Here is a 22,568-nt window from a genome sequence, read left to right on the forward strand (position 1 = left end):
TCAGTTTTCCTTTTTATATGAGACAAATCTAAAATATATTAGCTCGCAGTTCACAGACAAAAATGTATTTTCATATGACTAATTAGATAGGCCAATCAACGACCAGGAGGCCGACAGGCAGTACAGCGACAAAAGGAAAGAGGCTGCATGAACTGCTTGCTGTAAGAGGACAAAGTACAGCTGTTCAAGACTAAATACGTTCAAAATCTGGAACTGTGTAAACGGACTTCTTTTCTTCCCACATACACAACTTCAAGACCAGAAGCGAACTCCACAGTTTCACAATGATAACAACAAAACCGCAATCACCAGCTTCTCAGAGCACTGAAGAATATCCTTGAAGTAGCTGATGCAATCTTGCAGATATGGAAAGCAGCTACCTAAACAACTAATTTACAACTACTGCTCTGGAAGATTCAGGCTGCTCCCTGGAAATTAACTGCTTAGGTTACAGGCATCTTTCATATAACATCACTAAACAGATCTTTTGAGGAACGTGATGCCATTTGATTGCTCAATTATGACATTTAGAATCAACTCTATTAGAACAATTATTCACATTTCCAAATGCAATTGAAGCACATTGTCATATAAACATTAACTCCACTTTTTTGTGTGTCATTCGTTCTATTAGCCAAACAAATAAATGTATATTGATCCTGGTTTTATGAATTGATTTGTTTCACCCCCAAAGCATTTCAGAACTTGAAATGAAAATCTGAAAAGAGCAGTGCTTATGATGCTGCTGAATTTTAGGAAACATTCTCATAAAGCTACTAAAAGAAAACTAATAAAATGAACGCACAGCTGAAGCAGAGGAGCTACTGGTATTATAGTACTGACTCTTCTTGCACAAGAAAACTAAAAACCATCATAAAATAATACCTCTGTGATATAATTTTGATGCTGTTGGTTGCTGTACTCAGCACCTGGGAATGTTTTCCTTTCTAAGCACTGAAAGTGCTGGCATCCTTAGAGCTTCAGTTCACACCTGGAGGATTTATTGACACAGGAGGGGTGATTTTACCTCTTCCTGCCTGCTATGATATAACACTACCGCTTTTGTCATACACTAATTTAAAACAAACCTCAGAAATGTCATCTCGTGACTCACCTTCTACTTACCAGTCCTGTCAAACCTGAACTTTTCCCAACTATTCTCCCATGTATCTGAGATACACCTCTTGTAAACCTATTAAGTTAAGGTGAAGGAAAGTAGTATTTACTGAATCAAAATGATGCTGTTCCTCCTTTGTTTTACCTAGGTTAATGCACACTGCTGACACGATAGCACCACCGCCCAAGCTGGAATACCTGAGTTAACAGGCATAATGAAGACTGTTTTCGCCTACATTATTTCTGTAGCCCTGTAATGAAATACAACCCCAAATTTCTACCCTCAATTTCCAGTATCTCATGAAGGAAAATTAGATTCAGACATGCGATCCGTCCTTGATACACTTCTCACATTTCAATTATCAGCAGATCCATTCTTGATATGTACTGTCACATTCCTACTCAGTAGCAGTACTAGCAGCACTGAAACATGTTTTAATCTCCAACATGAACAGGCTCCGACTTCTGCAGTCACAGAAAACAACGCAAAGGTTAGTGGTTTCTTCTGAATGTCAGCCTGGCCGTGCTATGCCTGGAATGCAGAGGTGCTTACCACCAAAGCCTACTTCACCAACCTGAGAATACACTGCCTAACATGCAAAACAAATTGAAAGATTACACTTCACGCTGAAATTGGCCCTCTAGATTTCCTGCCTTTAAAGACAAGGTTTGTAGCATGCTTTTAAACAAAGCTGTCTAACACTGTCCTTTGTAAAACCTGTTTCAAATCATTGCCAAATCATTGTCAAGTTTCAGATGTGTGGATCAAAGTTTCACATACGCTACTTCCTCTGGCTACACTTTTATTTTGGAACATTCAATACAAATAACAAAGCTTCTTGACAAAGGATTTAAAAAACAAGAGAACCCCTCACTTCTCTGAAGAAGTCTCACAAATCCTTGCTTGAAGCAATTATAGTGAGCAAGAACTATGGCCAAAGCATTTACCTTTTCCTTCAATACCTAGATCACCGAATGAAACCTGGCTAGCTTTTTTGTTGTTTATCTCAGGAGCATTTTAAGAACAGTCACACAAGGGAGTTTTGCAGAATCTGGCTTCCAAATTACTTGAACTACACTAGGCTTTTTTAGCATTAAGTTGCCCCTTCAACTCTTCTCCATTAAAACACATCACATAAAATGAAGAAATTAATCAAGTACAACTCCCTTACTAAGATTAGTCTCTGCAACATTCACCATTCTCTGTTAAAACTAGAAAAATCCATGCACAAAGATCTGTAAGAACTTTAATTATACTAAATAAGAAAACCCAGTCATACCTGGGATCAAAGAGGAAAACAGAAGGTTCTAAGCACCAACTCCCATTCTCCCTCCATTTTTCTCCCCACATGATTTTAATGCATATTTGCTGTAGTTTAGCTTTCTCTTTTACACATGAATGAAAACCTCACAGCTGTCACCATGAAAAACACTGACTAAACACAAACACTTATTTTACAGTCCTGCACTTACTGTCAGCTGCTGTATGCTCTCTGACAAGAAAGCACATTCCCAATGAAAGCATGATTTTCTCACAGGAGCAGACCGCATAAACACTGCAAGAGGATAAATATTCTAATCAGAGTTACAACTTAGAATACAATGCCATTTCCTCTCAGAAATAATTTAATTTTCCTTTGCAAGGAGTGTTATTGCTTGTTTATTAAAAATGTAAAAAAAAAAACCCAACACAAAAAACCAAACAAAAACCCCAACCAAAAACTAGAGGAAACTATAGAACACCATTATACAGTTACTGTGTGTGGTTACTGGAGAACAGGCAAGAGTGACAAGCTCCAGTCCCAGCAAGGAACTGAGAACTCTTAATATTCCATCAACTCCAGTTGCTTTTCCTCTAGTTGGCCCTAGAGCAGAAAAATCAGTAGCCCAATTATTCAAACTTATGTCAAGCATTATTTATTAATTTTTCAATGGAGAACCTAGCTTCACAGTCAGTCACTCTAAGCCAGGGAACAATTACTTACTGGCCATTTATCATCATCCCCTCCCTTGTGCCAGCGCTCCTGATTGTGCAGCCACACAGCCAGTTGGGTCTCATTACTGAGAACAAATCTTGCAAAAAACCAAAGCCACAAATAGTTTTCAGCCCTTCTGAGGCATGATCTGATTCATACCGCAGTTGTGTAATCTCTAACATCAATATAAGAGAGAGGATGAGAATGTGTGGCTGCATGTGTAGGGAAGAGAGGGACCGTGACTTTTGACAGTAGCTGGGATTTGGACTAGCTGGTTGATAACAACCATTAAACTGCACTTTTTCTGGTTCCTTAATACACACACACTCTTCTAATAAAACACAGAGTAGCAAACAAAGGGTTATGATCAGGGATTTAGTCCCAGGTTTTACTCATTACAGATATGTACCTGCATACACAGTGTGATATTTTAAGGATAGCACATGGTAGAGTAAAGCAAACACTTCAGGAATGAGATGTAACCACTTTTCACGTGAGCAGGGAGCAGAATTCAGTGGCTTCAAAAGGGAGGCATGATGAAGGAAGTCAAATGACCTAGCAGCTGAGCCTTATGACTGGTCAGTAAACAATGGGACGGGCTACAGACAGAACACAAACTGCAACTGCATGCACTGCTACAGCAGAGATTATGCAAAATGGAACTGTTTATCCATGTTGGAAAATAAGGATTAATTCTAACCCTTTCCTATGGGGTTTGGAGTTTAAGAAGCTTTTACATATGCTCTACTTCCAACTTCTGGTACATACCACCACGCGCACACACACACACACCCCCACACACCCCAATCTTCTCTCTTCCAGCAATTTCATTCTGTTTCCTCACTAAACTTGGGCATCCAGCCAAGATCATAATCATGCTTCTCTTTCAAACAACCTTAAAACTTAAAGCCAAACAAACTAAAGTAAGTGAAAGTTGGAGAAGCAATGTTGCAAGAGATCTAACACTGAGGAAATAAACCAGAGTCTCCAGCTCCCAAGTCTGGTTAAATTGGGGAAGTTCAGTTCCTCACTGGTGGGCTGCACTGCAGGTCCCTCTTTTTTTTGTTGTGCAAAACATACATACAGTATTTATCTCCAGGTAAAGCAGCCTTTGGACGACATGTACAAAGTTGGTAAGGCAATACCCCTTCATTGATAAACCTGGTTTAAAGGAGGCTATTTTGGTTTGACCCAAACCCACTCCTTGTTGACTTTAAACTAAAAAAAAAGGGGGAAAAAAAGGGGAAAAAAAAGGTCAAATCAAAGCATGAAACCTGTATGTCTCTGTATATCTAGCCTTTTATACTAGTTTAACTAAGACATTTTAAAATGGTACCTGAAAGCCTTGGAGATACATCCTCCGGGATCCAATGATACTGGTGTAAAACTGACACCTCAATTGGATACTCCCTATCAGCCCTCTGCTGTAAGCTACCAATTCCGCAACACTTGTGTGAGTATTTCCCCAATCCACATCAGGCAGAAAAAAAGTCAAGTTAGCTCACATGATTTTTTAAGTTGTTTAAACTACTCTTGCAAATTTTGCCTGAAGTTAACTGGGAGAGGACTTACAGGAACTGTATCTCTAGCGGATATATAAGGGCAGTGACCTTCCTTGGGCAGCACAGTCTCCTTAAAGTAGGTGTTATCTGCACATTGACAAACAAGTTGAAGCATTGCCTTTACGAGAAGGTTTAGAAAGAGGCGGGAGGGAGAGAAAGAAAGCAATTTTTGAAAGAAATTATTTAATCAGCATTTTCTAAGCAGACAGTACTTGGAATTGAATCAAAGTCCTCATTACTTAAGCATTCTATTTTCTTCTAGCATTTAGCAACCATCCAGCTAAAACAAAGGAGACTAAGCTCATTTTGTAAATGTTTTGCTGCAATACCACTACTTAGAATCATTACACAGTTCAGATTTGCTGCTTTGATTAAGGCCTTCAGTCCCAGCATATACAACATGAAATTTATCTCTCCTCCTGTTATTTCTTCCTCATCTGTTTTTATTTTTAAGACATCTGCTTTTCTCAGTTCTCACACTCAGGATCATGGAGAATGAATACCAGTAAATGGACATACTCCCACTGAAAGCATCAGTGCTTTCCACTATTTTTGCTTCCCACAGGCTTGTGCTGGTCTTGTCTCATACTATTTCGGAAAGACATAGCTCCCTTCTACGGACCCTTCCCCAGTCAGGAAACAATTTCTGATTTTCTTTTACATCTCTTCACTTTCTCATGAATACGTCAAGACAACTGATGACTCAAGTCTTGAGTATAACTTCTCACTTTCACAGGGACGGACGTAACCTGGTTGTCACTTCATAACTTACAGTAACTTGTTCTTAGTGGTCTGGTTTACAGCGCGGAGGAGAGATAGCTGCTGCACAGGCACAGGAGTTAATGTGGCAAAGAGATGCAACTTCTTCAGCCTGCGGTGACAATGTCTCCTCAAACCATCCTCACGCTTCATTAAAGTTCAGTTGAAGACATTCTTTTGCAGACCGGAGTTGGCATGCTGAATCTAAAAGTCAAATCACTTAAATTTTTTAATCTTGTTTTTAATTAAGAAGTGTGCTATTGTCGTTATAAAACTTGTTCTCACATCACGGTAAGCTGTATTGAAAAATATACTTCAGTACAGGACACAATGCAAGCTGCCACCTCCAGACCAGAGGGCTGAGCTAGTGTTGTAATGGGATGACATTTGCTCGTTAAGAGAGGAGAGGAGGCTGTGTGTTCTAGTTGGCAACTTTTCATTTCCTTACTTCTATGAATTTAAAGAAACACATTTTTCTTATGGTCCAGAGACTGGCCAGTAAGAACTCAGAGAGCTTGAAGGTCTTCATACACATTTTCACCTCCTTCAATTCCATTTGTCTCACCTTTCCATTTTTACATGGAAAACCTGTAGCATGCAGTATGTACATAAGGCACCACACACAAAACAAGCTACATAAAAGAGAGAAGACTCTTGCCAAGAAACTATACTGCACATACAACTTCTCTTCACAAAAAAGACAGGAAAAAAAATGATATTAGTTCCTCCATTTCATGATTAGGCTCTAAGAGACTATGCTAGACACCAGAGCCTATATTTCAAAATCCATAGTCACCGTTCAGTTATTCAGAAAAGAAGGGGAAAGGAAGAGTCAGGTAACATGGATAAAGCAATACCACAGGTTAATATAAAACATAATGCAGATAGTGTACAATGATAAGTAACGACACTGCTGACAGAAGAGTATCAAGACCTCCTAGGTAGCACTGAGCCAGGCTAGAAAACCCCTGTATGGCAGCACAACACCTTTTGAATAAATTTACACTCTCCAAGCTGGCACTCCCACAACCAGCTTAGGCACTCCAAGTACACCTACTACGTTGTTAAATCACCCTCAACAATCTATTCATAGCTATGGGGAGTTCTACCTGAAGAGACTACCAGTGAGGAAGATTGTATGTTACTGCACTTTGCTTTCATTTGTATCATATATTGTCTCATACATTAAGCAATTCCAACGGCTCTGCAACTAAACTGTAACTTGGGGAAGGAGACCTGGCACAGAATAAAGGCAGGAACAGGTCAGTCAGGAGGGCTGGAAATGTAAAATGCAACCAACAAAGGCTCCATATTTCCACCATTCATCTATTTATTTTACTAAAAGCTAGCAATGACTTCATTTTATCTTAATGCTATACATAAAATTCTCCAAGTATTTTCACATATAAATATGTCAGCTAATATAACAGCTGCAGTATCACGCTAGTTTTGCGTATTCCCCATATATATTTCACCAATCAGTTCAAAATATATCGCCTTACTCCTTTTTTTTCCACAGACAGTTTAAGCAGAATGATATAATAAAGTCAGCAATAGATAGACAGACCATAAAGAAAAATATTTTAGATGTGAATACATTTCAGAATGTCTTAAGTGGAGAGTTAGAAACAAACCAGCTCAAACCAGAACAGAAAATTCAAAGATCCTAAAAAGCAAAGTGAGTAATTTCACATAAAAAGGCCAATTACTTTCACAGAAAGGCAAGCATTTCGATAAAATTTTATCCCTCTTATTACTACATTTCTCTGAAGCTCTTAATAAAGTGCCTCTGTATTTACGGCACTTAGATACAGCTTCATCAGACTACACAGTAAGGTCACCAAATATGTCTCATACCATTGCAGACACTAATCTGTCTTCAGCAGAACGGTATTTTATTGAGGAGAAAAGTCAATAAAGTCTAACAGTCAAAAGTCCTATGTTCTTTTAATGACTCCTTGAGGCCATCTCTGACGCTGACATCATCCCTAACAAAAAAAGTCTGTTACACTTTACACAAGCAGCATTGCAATTTTCAATAGGACAATTATTGCCAGAATTCTAGAAAAAGAGCTGGAGTCTTACCAAGTCATCTGTGCAGTACAGGCCATTTTAGCGTCAAGAAATAAAACAACAGTATAGGATATGTATGGAAAATATCCCATATCAAACAGAGAGCGCAGCCAAATGAGGAGATAAATGACAGCAATTGCCAAAACATATGCTCATAATATGAAATAAATTTTGAATCTGGAAACCATAAAAGTCACCTTGAGTCAAAAACACACCATACAGACATTAGCAGGGATCAAGGACTACAGAACTGGCAGTCACAATTTCAGACATCGTCACTTTTTTAAAGCTAAGCTTGCTGAAATCTAGTAACAAGGCTGTCAAAATGATTGTTACATTCTCAGATTAATATCTGAGGTGAATTGTATACATCTTTTCACAAAAAGATACACATTATGTATCCCTGGCAGCAAACAGACAAAATAAAATCCAACTGATCCAACTAGAACTGAAAATAGGGGTTTTTTTTCTTTCCCCAAAACCAAACCAAATCCATCCCTGTTCAGGAAAATGCTTAAGTTGAGGTTTAACAGTAAACATTGCTCTTATTAGGAGGCCATGATGGAAATTAATCTCAAACCACAGTAGACACTGAAAGTTTTTGGCTGGTTGGCTCCACCCCTCCAGCTCCTTCTGAGAAACATCAGTTTTGTGCATATGCAACTCTATACCAGCTCAGTACAAATCACATTGAGCCGGAGAAAAAGGAGAATGAAAGCTTTTTGCCTTGCTAGATGAATTCTTGACAAACATTGAGTCACAGAAGAAAAGCTGCATGGTGGCTGCCCACACTGCACAACAACAAAGATGATAATTCCACTTCCAGAAATCTCCATTATTCCATTTCATAATGACTGTTTTAACTGCTAGTATTTTTAGAGCTCTACAAATAAAAAAAAAAACTTATTAAAAAAGTGTTCATTTTCAAATGGGCAAAAAATCCAAATGGAAGAATCTCAAAATTACAGAGAAACTGCTTTGTACACGGTAACACATGGGTACAAGCAAGACACTCGAAATGTATGAAAGCATGCTAGTGCTCTTCAGCAACACGACACCCTGCCTTCTGCCGACTGCTTATGAAATACCTGACCGTGTTCCAGCAGAGCAGAGTTTCGTTTTACAAGAGTGCTTCACGAAGTTAGCAGCCAGGGGAAGTGTGCAGTAAATGAACTCATCCCCAACTCCCCCAGATAAAGTTTCCTCAGGTACAAAAGGAATTACCCAACTAAACAAATTGACTTAAAAAAAATTCAGTTTAAAGCAAAAGATATTTAAAAAGCCTTGAAAATGGAGCTAGAACTACTGCCAGATTTTAAGTCCATGTGCAAACATTTGGATCCATCTAGTATTTTTTCCTATGAAAAATTACGAGCATTGTTAAAAACATACATTTATTATTTATTCAGTCATTTATCTGTCCCAAAACCTCACTAGGATAACAGGCTTGGGTAAAAAGAGGGACAATGGTCTTCAACTTAGGTGAAAAAGCAGGTAAACTAGTAGTTCCAGCACCGCAAAAAAATCCCGAACAAATCCAACCCCAAACCACAGAATATAGTCCCACTGAAACAATCACTCCCTGGATTTTAATCAAGGGACTTAATGGAAATAATGAAACTTCAACAGCTTTCAGAAGTCTGCACAGAGGAGCGGGGAGATAGAAAGGCTTTGATGCAGCAAGGGTACTGGATAGCTTGAGAGTCCTGAAAATGCAAATTTGATTTCCACTTAATAGCAAAGGATAAGCCAATGAATCACACACAGCAAAATGGAAGGGTTATACATTGCAAATAATTGCCCCAATATGCAATTTTTTACAGACATTAAAAAAAATGCACAGCATTAAAAGATTAATTTAGCTTCAGTATAAATATGGAAGTGATCAGCCAAAGGGAAGCAGTAAGGGTAGGAAAATGTGAGTCAAGCAGGACATTTGAAGTTTATACAAAAAGAAAAATGATGATCAAGCACTAACAATAGTGACAGCACCGAATATTTCTCCTGCCCTGAAAACAATATTGATCTCGTTACTACAAGTACAAGATGAGGAAGAAAATCTACCCGGAGATCACTAGAAGGATAGAAATGCATCTATACTTCTAACAGAAGTAAAATAACACTCTTCAGGCTACTATAAAGCAAGAATGAGAAACTTGTGAAAAGTCTCACCGTAAAATATATTTGAAAATAAAACCATTTGAGTTTGCATTTCACCTAATATTTAACATCCTTTACAAACAAGAATTTCCCCATCTCTCAAACTGTAACTACAGCCAAAGAAGAAACAGCTGTTACAATTGTGACAGGAAATACTACATAAAAGAAATAGAGCACTGCATTTCACTGATGCAGAGTAAGATCGCAAGAGTGGCAGTGATCGTAAGCAAGATGCCATAAACTAACTAAAAATTTGGTAAATGAAAATTTGCCACTCGAGTTTGACATCCCCTGAAAAAGTTAAAGCCAACAACACAGCAGGAATTACTCTTCCGCCACAAGAACTACATGGAAAAGTTGTCACATGGAAAGTAACATGAAGAAAGCTCTTTAACAGCTGGAGTGAAATAAAGTTTATTACAGTGAAGTTATACTGATGCTACAAGTGTGAAGCAAAATTAAAGTTACATTTACAATTTAATATGCACGCACACATGTATTACACTCTTGTTCATTAATCTTCTTTCTCATCATGGAAGATGCTACCTATCAGAGGTAGGCTGACTGTTTTATGAATCAAGATCTCTAGAACACCACAAACTATTTTTGCTTATCAACAAGGATGTCTCCAGCTTCACAACTGTTAATATCCCCAGTTCCTCCCAAGTACTGTCATTCCTGCACAACACGCAACTTTATGAGATTACATAATGTACTAACACAGTTTCAAATCAACTGGCATGGAAACAAGATACAAAGGCATATAAAAAGCCTCAACGAATTTAGTCTATGTGCAATATGAAACTTGAAATTAAACTCAATTTCCTGAAATAAGATGGATGGCTTATGATTTCTCTTTTCTCCCTCTCTTCATGGAGCACAAACTGTGTTTTCTATCTTTAAAATTACATGACTTTGCCTGAGAAGTGGAATGATATAACAAATAAGTTGTTCTATAAATGTCCCTGACATAAGCATATATCACCATGCAAACAGCAAGGAAGCAGGATGTACCACACAAATTAGGGAAAGCAAGATGCAAAGAGATAGGAAAAGCAGTGGTAGAAGGACTTCTTTAAGGTCAAAAACAGAGAATGCAAATAAAATAGGTGAATCTAAGAAGCATCATTTATTTTAAGTATGAACATATTTTCTTCCAATATGATTAAAAAATAGTGTTCAGCAGACTGAAATATCCCCAGCTGAGAAAAACAGAAGTATGAACTGCTTCTCCAAGAGTGGAGCAGTGGCCATGGCAGCCTCTAGACAGATCCTCTCTGCCTCTTGTGCTGCATGGTATTGGTGCCATGCAGAAGCAAACAGAAATTCTCACAATTCTACTCCAGTCTGTTTGTTTGTTTGCTTTTGTAATCCCCAACAATTGTCAGGTATCAGATACATTTCTCATTACTATACTGAGAAAGCCCTGGAGACAAGTGTTGTAGTCATTCATTAGAAGAGGAAATCCCTTCCCCCAAACAGAAGAGACCACACCTCATTCAAGTTATCCCAGAATCTGCTCATACAGCTTGCAATGCACGCTTCCAAAAAACCACTTTTATTTCCATTTATTACATATTCAAAATAAAAAATAATTTTTAAAAAATCACATTACTCTCTGAAAATCTAATTACATAGAAATAATAACAGTGGTTATCAAAACAGTAAAATTATTTTTCCATTTAAATACTGCAAATCTGGCAGCATTGTGCCAACAACTGCATTATTGAGGAAAATACATATTTTTACCTCCTGTTTTACATACTCAAAGAGGAAAAATGTGTTTTAAGAAAAAGGAATATGAACTGAATAATATTTCAATTTTATTTAAATGTGAAAAAATCTATTTAAGTAGTCTAGTCTTAAACTGATGTTATCAAAATGGAACTTCCACAGAATTATTTCTTAACCACATTCTGAAGCAGCACTACAGCCACTGTGAATAGAAATTACACTGCAGTAATGCTGACACAAAGAACGGATTAACAGATGCACTCCTCATTTTAGCATCTATTTGTGAAAGCAGAGATGACAGATGATTAAACGGTTACTTCTGTCATACGCAGTTACATAATTCACACCCAAATCAAATGCACTAGAAATATGAAGGGGGAAAAAAGTGCCACTTCTGTTGTGCCTTGCCTTGTTGAAGTGCTGTGTACTCCTTAACTAACAGTAGTAACCGCAACTCTCTTACATGTTCCCCAACAGCAATTTGAATAGAATGTTATAGTGCAGAAAAAATTACACTCAAGAAAAACATGAAGCATGTTAATTTCATAAGGAATAGAGATTTCTGCCATGGAAAGCCATGTTTAAAGATTGATTATTAGTACTTTAATACCCTGCTCTAGATTAAATTCTACGAACTGGAAGGGATCCTTGCATTAAGTAACAAAAATGCTCTTTTGAAAAAAAAGCAAAGAGAGCAATCAAGCTTTGACATGTGTAATATAGTATTGCCAAGGTATTTTCAATATTTGAAAGACACAGTTTTAGAAAACATGGTATGTAGAGGTGTTTAGAGACATAAAAGTATCCTCAAAAACAAAATATAAGTTTCAGATCTAGGATACAAGTACTTTGTACCACACTTTATTCGTACTTAAAATTTTTCATATTTATTCAACGTGATCATAGCCATCTGCATGCTTGAACTTGTGATGAATGTAATGATATGGAAAAAGCACAGAAAGTTAAATCTGTAAAAAATATGGCATATCACAATCAATAAAGTTCTCAACATAATTACAATACAGGTGTGTTTTTGTAACCCCTCACATTCTTGGTGTCTTAAAGTATAGCCCTGGGAAAAAGTTAATCCTTCAGATTACAACAAGCCAAGTTGGAGAGAAAGTATGGCTTTAGCTTCATATTAAGGTTTGGTTGGGTTTGGGTTTTTTTTGTTTGTTTTGTTTTTTAATAAGCACATTAATATTCTTAAAAGTATATATCTGGTAGTACAAATAAGCCTTCAGGTAAACAGTAACAGACTGTAAAAAGAGTGTTTTTGAATAGAAAACTGTCCTCCTTACTCTACATGAAGAGAGTATAAATCTCTTGCTCAACATAATTTGCTAACATTCACCATATCAATTAGCCAAGAGAAAGAAGGATGTGATACCTCAGGAAGAGGTTAAGTTGGTCATAGTAAGAAATTTGCAGTTAAATAGTGTCTCAGGATAAATGATGTGACAACACCTTTAAATAGAAAATTCAATTCCAAAAGATGATTTTAAAAAAAGGTGTTTTCAAAGGAAAACATGAACTACAAGACAGATTGAATAGTACCAGTGGTGGTGGTGGGCGTAGTATTCTCCAAGGAAATTTCCTTCACCATGTTCAGAATGAAAAGCTAGCATTTAATCACCAGTGAAGGGTATCAACAATGAAGCTTCTAGGCTTTCCTTCTAACACTAACTTTTAACGGTAATTTTAACAATCTTCTGACACACAGGCATCCCTGAACGATGGGGTATGACTTGCATGGCATCAGGACAGAGCCATGCAATATATAATACTTGAATATTTTGCAACACATTTACAGCTCAAATGATCAATCTGCTGTTTTGGCATAGATGGGTTCCAAAGATAATTTTTTTTACCCTGCTAAGCAAAAATCTACCCGCCCCTCGGCAAGCTAGCAGAATAAAAGGAAGTAGCAGATATTTTATGGCTTATAACCACATTCAGTCATGGCTCTCTACAAAAACATTTATTCCATAGCTGAGCTTGGAGTCAATGTAATGACAAGCACCTAATTGTCCTGCTATTATTGCGCTCAATGACTCTCTTACTCCTAGAGAACAGTATGTATGACACCAACTCAAAGACCAGTACAAGCCTTAGGCTATGACTGAACTAAGAGGCAATATACATATAGCCATAAATAATAGTAATAATGAGTTAAGCAGGTTTAAATTACTACTTGTCTCATCAGCACCTTCAAATTAATGTCCTCTTTGGATTTAAAAGCAATTTTCTACCAACCATTCAGATACCAATTATTCCTCTTTTTATCATGCTAAAAAATTGGATGAGAAGACTGGAGTCAGCAATGAGAGAGGCATTTGAGACAGAGGGCAAGATTAACAAGGAAAGAATAAAAGGCTAAGGCACAGAAGCTGGGCTGAAGGACGTGGGAAAAAAATAAAATGGGGACAGAAGAGACAGAACTGAGATAACAACATATTGCAGGGAAGACACATGACATGGAACACACAGAGGAACCTCTGCTCTCAAACACCTACACAACTCAGAGGCAGAGCTGCCCACTCTACAAACAGGTCCCAGGGAATGACAACCTGCTGCTACTTTATCGACTCAGATAAGAGAAACCTGATGGGCATCAAAGTTTGAACTGTGCTGATGAGTCACACGGATAGCAGCGTGATTCCACATGATTGAATCTAGAAATTCAGCCTGAATTTAGAACTCAGCATTAAAAAAGTCACCTGAAAAGGGCTGTGATATTTTCTGAGTCCAACACAGAAAACTCAGTTAAAAACCTTAAGACTGAAAAATCAAGCACACAGACAGTAGAGTCTATAATCAAAGATGTCCATGTAACTTTTAATTGCACATTTCCTGTGCATATCTACTGTCCACAGGTCTTTAATTAAACAACCACATACTACTTTTTGTTCCTCTTCAAGGTTTTTCTGTTCAAGTAGATTTCTTCAAACAAGATGAAATTACTGTGGAATCAGGACTGATCACAGTAACTGTCTTATGCAAGAGATTGATATTGAAAAACCATTAGGGAACAAAGCAGGGAACTGGAGAAAGAAAAAGGGATGGCTAACCTGAAAGCTGGTGAATGCTCTTTTGGAAAAATGGATTAATTCTGTCAGTGCCATATATTTCCTTCATAATACTAAGCAAGTCTTCAAAACTAATTTTTCCAAAAGTAGTGATTAATCACATATTTCCATTTCTCTAGATGTTGGGCTTGATTTCCAGTACTCCTGAGGAGTCAACAAGGCATCTGAAGTTAATAAGAACTGCATTTAAAACAATAATAATTTAACCTGTGATAGCTGGGTTGCCAAAAAGTTCAGGCCCTAAGTGCCTTGAATTTGGTACGTCAAATCACCAAATGCTTTCAAACTTTTTACAAACCCAAGCTTCATATATGTAAAATGCAGAAACATCACCCTGCCTCACTTCAGAGATTACATGAAAAATAGTGTTTGAAAACTTTTCAACAGGAGGGAGCACTACCCAAAAGCCCAAGGCAACAATAACATATTTGTTTATTCAGAGCTAACTTTCAACAATAAGCAGAATAGAGAGACTAAAATTTCCATGGGTAATTGAGCAATGGGTGGGGGGTGGGGGGGAATTGAATGGATGGTCGCTAATCCTGCTGCCCTCTGCACAGAAACAGACTATGGTCAAAAACCGTATGTTCCAGCAGCCAACACCCGGGCTGCGTAGCAAGTGGGATTTTTTTAGGCATATCCTCATTTTGGAGTGCTTGAACTACATTTAGACTGTAAATACTTTAGGTTTCAGATCGGTAACATTACCAGCTAGAAAAGAACAAACACTTTCCTCACTCTAAGGAGACTTCTGGGCTCTGTCAGTGAAAGCAGCAGTTTGTAGTATGGAATCATAAGCGAGACTGAAGTAAAGGACTATAGGGACAGTTTTGGCGACTTCAAAGTGAAAAATACAGCCCTCTTCCTGTATATATATAAAAGTACTAAATTATGCAAAACAATATAAAGACCACAATGTATTACCCTTTGCATCTTCTCTAAAGATGTATAATGCAGCGAACTAACGCAATATTTTAACTCCAATGCACTGATAAAGTCTAACTGCCAAGACACTTTTAACGTGAATGGGTTTTCACCCATCCACTTTGGAGAGGAGGACACAGCAGATGAAGAAGAAAGCAGACTGCATTGCCCATAACTTCAGCTAAACACACAACTGCAATTCATTCAAGCTGTTTAGCTAACATTGGAAACCATGAGATCCAAGCCTGATTAGTTATTAAAGAGGGAAGAACCCTTGAACTGAGTTATAGCCTTTTCGTTAGCTACCATGTAATTTTATTTTTAACACATGCTATATCATTTGCACTGTTTGCTGTAACTAATTCTTTACTGCTGGTTCTTCTACTGAAGAAACTAATTATATGTCTACTGCAGTCTAAAGCTAAACTTAAACCATCAGTTTAAAATTACTTGCATAAAATAATGTATTTTGCCAAATGAAAGCATGAGATCCAAATCTGTCAGCAGTAAAGTTTCACTGAATGCAATTCAGCTCTATGAGCCATGCTCTAAAAGAAAAAATTCCCAGGCTAACTGACTCAAAGGATATCAGACTGTTTTACAAAAAATATTTAGCAAATTTACAACAAGTCAGTGGTAAAAGGTTACAAAATAGTTATGGTGTGATTTCACAATTGATGCAAGTCAATTTAAGCTTACGTACCTGCCAAAACAGGCCCTCTCATTCTCATCACCCCATACAGTCTTTGCACCCTTTGTGCTTGCTGGCACTCATGCATATGTGAAAACGTAGCGAGCTGTCCAAGGATTTGATCCAACTAGTTAGTGGCTGAGTTTTCAGCCAGATAAGTACAAAACAGCTTGCTGGAAGGCAATACGATTGCTGCTGTTGACTGTGCAGCAGGAGATGAAGACCGAAATTCCCCTTTCGGCATCAGCATAGAACTTGGATCGCACTAGGCTGTGAATTCACAGCTGAATTCAGGAAGTAGTTAACCGATATAAATTTGCTAACTCCAAGCACAGGTACAGCCACAGGAGAAGAGGGCTGCAAACAAGAGAAACAAAGACATTTCCTTTCTCCCTAAACTGTCTTTCGTTTGACTGCAGGATGTAATATATTCACCTAACAAGCCCTCTCCTCTTTACTTTTTGTGTAGTTACAGTTACCTCCAAAAATATAAGACTGTGTATGCAGACAAGATGGTATTTAAAAAAAAAGTCTGATCATGATGGAGGCAAGAAGTGGAAGGCCGCTAGTGAGGTAACTAGAAACACATGCAATCCTGAATACCACTGAGGAGACTTTATTAGTAGTAAAAGTTTGACTGTGGGACTTTTTTTTTTTGCTTTAAAAGATGAACTCGCTAAACAAAGGCATTCCGAATGTCACATATTACTTTTATGGCAACAAAGGTTAGAAACTACAAGCTTAGACTCCACTTTCCCAGTTGCTATAACACATTAGGCAAAAAGCCTGCCTGTGTGCCAAGAACCTTTGAGTGCTATCGCAGGCTTCAGCTCTCCATTAAAACCCAACACAACCCATTCAACAAAAGCAAACTATAAACTACAACAGTCAACTGCTCTCCACATTTTGAAAGTAACAAAAAAAAGCAAGAGAACTGACCTCAATTTATCAATTTACCAAAGCACCACTCTCAGAGAATTCCATTAGCCTAGACTAAGAACTGCCAGTACTTATGCACAACACACACGAGATCCAGACTTTCTAATAACAGAAACATAACAAGCAAGAAAAGAAAAGGGAGCAATAGTCAAATTATGAAGGGACTGACACAAGTAGGAGGTAAGACCAAAAAATGGAACTGAATAGAACAAGCTAGATTAACATCTAAAGTCTGGGGAAGGATTGTCATCCTCCCTCCTCGCCCTACAGCTACTAGAACCTCTGGAGAGTGTATTTCTCCTTTAGTTTTGATAAGGGTAGAGGCAAGTATATAAATGTAAGCACAAGACTCTGAACTACCCTACTGAAATGTTAGCTTTTGATTTTTAATACTGAAACTTCAGATAATCTAAGTACCAACATTGTAAACTCTTGTAACAAATAGCCTGCGACTTGAACAAAGGACAATCCCATTTCCTTCCAAGTTATCTTAAAGATAATAATAAAATTACATTCAAGATACAGTAACCCAAAGAGGGTTTTTTTCAAATAATTATTTAATTTTAGGATCATTTGGATCCCGCTGTTGTGGCTTTAAGAACAAATGTTTGGAAAATACGGCCACTGCTGTATGAGCCATACTGTACTTCGCAAGCTGTTTTGCATTTCAGCAGGTAATATCAACTAAATTTCTGGCAGGAAAGAAAAATACCAGTGAGACCTCTATTGCAGAACACTCATAGTCACTGTAATCCTTCTAAATGCATACAAGCACTTAGCATATAGAAGTTTTATTGACACTATAGTCAGATTTTACTGCTTCTATGGGGAGCTGCTATGAACAAAGTATAGAGATATCTTATTGGCAAAGTCATTCAAAAGGTAGTGGCAGACAATATTTTTCTTCCTTTTCAGAGTCTTGCTACCCTTTTTCACTATTAATGTATTCCAGAAACAAGACATAGTACTCTGCATGTAATTATCTTACTAGCTGATTTCCATACAACAGCCATTTATTTTATTGCATAAACCCACAAATTCCCATCTTCTCCTTTAAAAATGGAGACAGTGAGTGGTTTAGGTAATTACAGCTGTCATGGAGGGTTTGACAAATAACTTTTCTGCTCAATGTATGCTTTAGGGCAATGGGAAGGCTGTCAAATCATGACATCAGAGTCTACATTAACACTGGCAAAATGCAACTGTGCTTCCTTTCATATTTAACTCGGATGGTTTATAGTTCTTCCTTTTCCTATTCCCCGGTTGAGAATAAGAGTGGAATGAGCAAATGGGTTGTAAATCAGCCCAGATAAAATGGGGATAGATAATGCAGGTTCAATGAAAGAGTATTAAAGAAAAAGAGAAGCACATCCTTGCTTTGTTAATAACGAAGCTTGCTCATTCTTTATCATCAGTAAGCTTTGTAAGCTTGAGTCACTTCCTAAAATTCCAATTAAGTTGTAAGGGATGAACATAAAGAACAGCTGTTTCCCCCTCTTTCAGTATCTAAGTTATTATTACACTACATTTCTTGTATATGAGCCATCCCACATGTACAAGAACGTTAGATGGACTACTGCATCATGCACTGTGGGGAGCTACCTTCCCACTAATCCATCCCAAAGCTCTCAAGCATAGACTGCCCATCTTCAATTTCATTTTACATTATGTGATCTTATTCCAGACAACATGCAAAACAACCAGAAGTTACCTGCTCAGTTCTGAGAAAAGCTTTGAGCACCAACCTTGGTTTAAAAAGCCTTCTGTGGGTCTCCACCAACTGGAAGACAGCAGGGCCCAGAGCAGCTGAGGCTCTGACATTACTAGAGAATCTACTTTCCAGTGAAAAGTTTAGTGACTGAGGCAAGTGATTAATGACGAACTTAATTTTTCCACTGATGCTTAACAGCAATATTATATTAACTTCCAGAATAAAAATGCAGCCAACCTGATCTGGTCATATGGTTTATTTTTAGGTAGACCTGCAAGAAATAGGGAGTTGGACTTCACGATCCTTATGGGTCCCTTCCAACTTGAGATATTCTATGATTCTGTGATCTGTTTATCAAATATTTTCCAAAGGTAAGTTACACCTGCCAGAGGCTCAGCTCTGACAATTGTTTAGTGAGCGGTTAAGAATGGTCCCTAGAAGCTATTACAGTTTGAGCACCAGGGTTAGTTTTACTGTCAACTCTGAACTCACAAAAAATCCAAAGAAATGTGATTTTCTCACTGATGTAATGTTTGAAAAGATACCTTATGGCTGACATCTACCTAAAAGGATTCTCCCCTAACCCATCATCAATGTCAAGATCTGCACAGAACACCTAACTAAACTTCATCAGGCACCTGATGTCTAACACCCTGTTCCTACCATCCCGCTGGGCTGATTCATCTGTGTTAGCAGCAGCTCCCAGGCAAGGCCAGTGATTCTGTTAAGGCTTAAGGCAATGCTAGATGCTGGTTTTCTAGCCGTGTAGTTACATTAATGAGAGATGTGATTAATTTCCACCTCTTTAGCATCGATGTAGTGACAGGGACATGCAATTACTGTTGTTACTACAAGAATTGGAATGAGCTATTCCAGTATAACATGAGCCACACTAGAGAGGTGTCTATTCATGCACATAAAAAGGCATAAGATTTGCATATATACATCATTTTGTCTTCAGTTTCATAGTTTGGGAGTAATTCCAATGATTTTTATGAAACTCCACAAACATCACATACCCTACCTGATATGCTCTGAGTCTCTGTGGCACAGCATGCAGGAAGGCCCTTGGAGCCTACATTTCAGAGGGTTATTTAAAGTGTTTACAACACCTAACACGCATACACATTATACCATATTATTTGTGGCTATTCCCATACAAAAGAATTGGAAGCTACCCAAGAAAGAAATTCACACGGGGAAAGAATTGGATTAAATTCTTAGCTGAGCGCTCAACTGAAAACTGAGGGTCAGAAACACTTGCATGGATTTTTCTCCACTGCCCAGCCTTATTCAAAACAAAAAAGTCATAGAACAGACCATGCTAAAAAAGGCAGAACATGAAGTTATCACAGCAGCCTTCAAAACAGAGAATTTAAACAGAACGTGTCCCCCCAATAAGCTTTGATTCTTACAACCTAAGAACAGTTCTAGCTTTTTTCTAAGGTTCATTGTGATGATAAATGCCTAAAAGTGTATGGTATGCACTGCCGCTTATTAGCATTTAATGCTTCTTGAACAACTACAATGCAAATATTCATCACAATAGATGGGAACCTTGGTGGAAACAAGAATTCCCACAAATTGTTTAAGAGTACAGTAAATGAATAGTATTATAAACAAAAAGCTCAAATCCCTCACAAACACGTATGTGACATTTGCTTACAGACTAGCTCACTGCACATTCATTGTGCAACTGCACTTGTAGAAAACCCTTTGAACAGAAGATTTTATACGCTAACAAGAAGTGTTTTCTATTTATAAATGTGTTTAAGTGAAACAAACCACATCTGTCTCAACGTTTGGTTGGGTGGTGAGTGGGTTTTGTGTTTTTTTTTTTTTATTAGTAACAGATTTTTGCATAAATAGAATGTTACAGGACAAAGTATGAAGTCAGACAATTTTAAAGGAGGCTCCATTTTGAATTACTTAACTGACAGTGTATCAACACACTAACAAATACGGTAACTTTCAAAAAGCAATGTTTGGAGTTTATTTTTAAGATAGTTTATTTCTAAGCTACAAATCAACACAAAACATGAGAAAATCTAAATGACTGCATAGGAAGTAATCAAAGCCACAAACAAATGGCATGCTGACACCTTTTAAAACTACTTTTACTTCATTTATACAACTAGAGGGTCAAAACATAAGCTATATTGACTCTATATAATGCAGTAAAAAAGCTTCTACATCCTGCACAAACTCTCATCATTTCCCAAGTCTCATCTCTCTATTCAATACAATAATACATAAACATACTCCACAAATGTGGTTTTGCTTATGGTCAAGGAGCTTACAGGGAAAGTACACATTTTTAGTCTACTCCTATGAATATACTTGAGGAGCAGAGAGAAAAAAACAGCCCGATTGTTTACTGTACCTTGTGAAGTATTTCTTAAAAATTCTAATACTTTTATCCATATGATACAGGAGAAAAAAAGAAAAGGGGCATGATTCTGTCCATAGTACCTTTCGTATCTTGCTTATGGCTGTCAGAAATGACAGTAATAGAAGACTAAGAGAAACAGTTGTCTTTAGTGCATGCACACCTGACAGCCCTTCTTGGAAAGTTGGTTTCCCCTGTCAACAGCACAAGATGAGAGATGGTGAGGGTTCGTGTCTGTATATACACACCCACACTCACATATACATAAATCAGAACAAGAACATGTCTGGCTAAAACCACATCAGTGGGCAGCAGCACTGAGAAATGCCTCATAACTCTTTTTGGAACAGCCTCCAATAAGGGAAACACTTCTAGAGTGGAGACGACAAAGAAAAAAAAGCCCAACAAATCGAGGGACCTCTTCGGCCGGACCCAGGACGGGCAGAGGAAGGAGGAGTACCCTGCAACAGCTCCTCCATCCTGCCTCTCAGCCGCGGAGAGGAAGGGCGGAGGCAAAAGCGTGAAGGAGAAACGGCCCAAGAAGAGAAACATGCCAAGCATCGCCCCCGGTGAGGAGAAACCCCCCTCTACACCCACACATACACTCTTCAAGAGAAATGGGGACGGGTGGACGGGGACACACGACACACGCACCAAGCATCCACTGAGGAAATTTCTCCTCATGCATCCAGCTTCAATTTACTGAAGAGGCAACAAACTGATCACCTCAGCCTCACTCTTACCGAGGGATGGCTGTCCTCCCCCCGCCCCAGCCAGCTGCCCCAGGACAGCCAGGCCCCCCAAGTCCTGAGGGGCTTCTGAGGGCAGGCAAGGCGTTCTTCCCCCCCGTCTCAACGCCGCGTCCCTCACCGGCCTGGGTGGTGTCGCTGAGGTCGTGGTTGGCGGCGCTGGCCCGCGGATAGTCACGAAGCTTCCTGCCGCTCAAACTGAGGGTACCGCTGGCCGCCGCTTCTTCTAAGGCTCGGTCTAAGGAGCGGCTCCACGAACCCGGGCCTGAAGGACCAGGTGGCGGAGAACAAGCCGCCGCGTTCCCCGCCGGCATCACGGCAGAGCCGCCCTCCGGCGCCGCCAGCACCGCGGCCGCCATTTCCCCCCCGCCAGGGCCCGCCGCTGCCGCTCCGGCTTCGCGCGCCACTGCGCATGCGCGCGGAAGACCGGGGGCCCGGCCGGGAGAGCGCACGCGCCAGCCTTGACAGGAGGAGGAGTGCGCATGCGCAGCCGCCCGCCCGCGGGCACGGAGACGGCTCAAAGGGCTTCATTAAAAAAATAACCCCGAACCACCCCCCTTTCGGGGCTGATTTTTCCACTCGCCTGAGGTAATCTGGCGTGCGAGGGTGCCCGCCTCCGCTTGACAAGGGTATTAGTGCCCGTACGCCTTCTGAAATCCAGAAAAATCCTGGTTCACCCACCTGGCTGAGACGCCG

The 22,568-nt window shown here is 38.9% G+C and overlaps 1 protein-coding gene across 14 annotated transcripts in view; it reads right to left on the bottom strand.

Annotated features, from left to right (window-relative positions):
* LRCH3 (leucine rich repeats and calponin homology domain containing 3) overlaps positions 1 to 22,312 on the bottom strand; it is a 69,975-nt gene extending 47,663 nt beyond the window's left edge. For 5 of the 14 annotated variants that reach the window (XM_064457529.1, XM_064457532.1, XM_064457526.1 and 2 more), the window contains exon 1: positions 21,994 to 22,303. In XM_064457529.1, coding sequence (XP_064313599.1) covers positions 21,994 to 22,231 — 238 coding nt within the window. In that variant the 5' untranslated portion in view covers positions 22,232 to 22,303. Of the gene's footprint in view, positions 1 to 2,589; positions 2,652 to 21,993 lie in introns of those variants that run through there. The other 9 variants (XM_064457531.1, XM_064457533.1, XM_064457527.1 and 6 more) reach the window with 5 other exon arrangements.
* Between the last annotated feature and the right edge of the window lie 256 nt (positions 22,313 to 22,568).

The sequence above is a fragment of the Phalacrocorax carbo genome, chromosome 7 (genome assembly GCF_963921805.1).
Source record: "Phalacrocorax carbo chromosome 7, bPhaCar2.1, whole genome shotgun sequence".
Classification (NCBI taxonomy): Eukaryota; Metazoa; Chordata; class Aves; order Suliformes; family Phalacrocoracidae; genus Phalacrocorax; species Phalacrocorax carbo.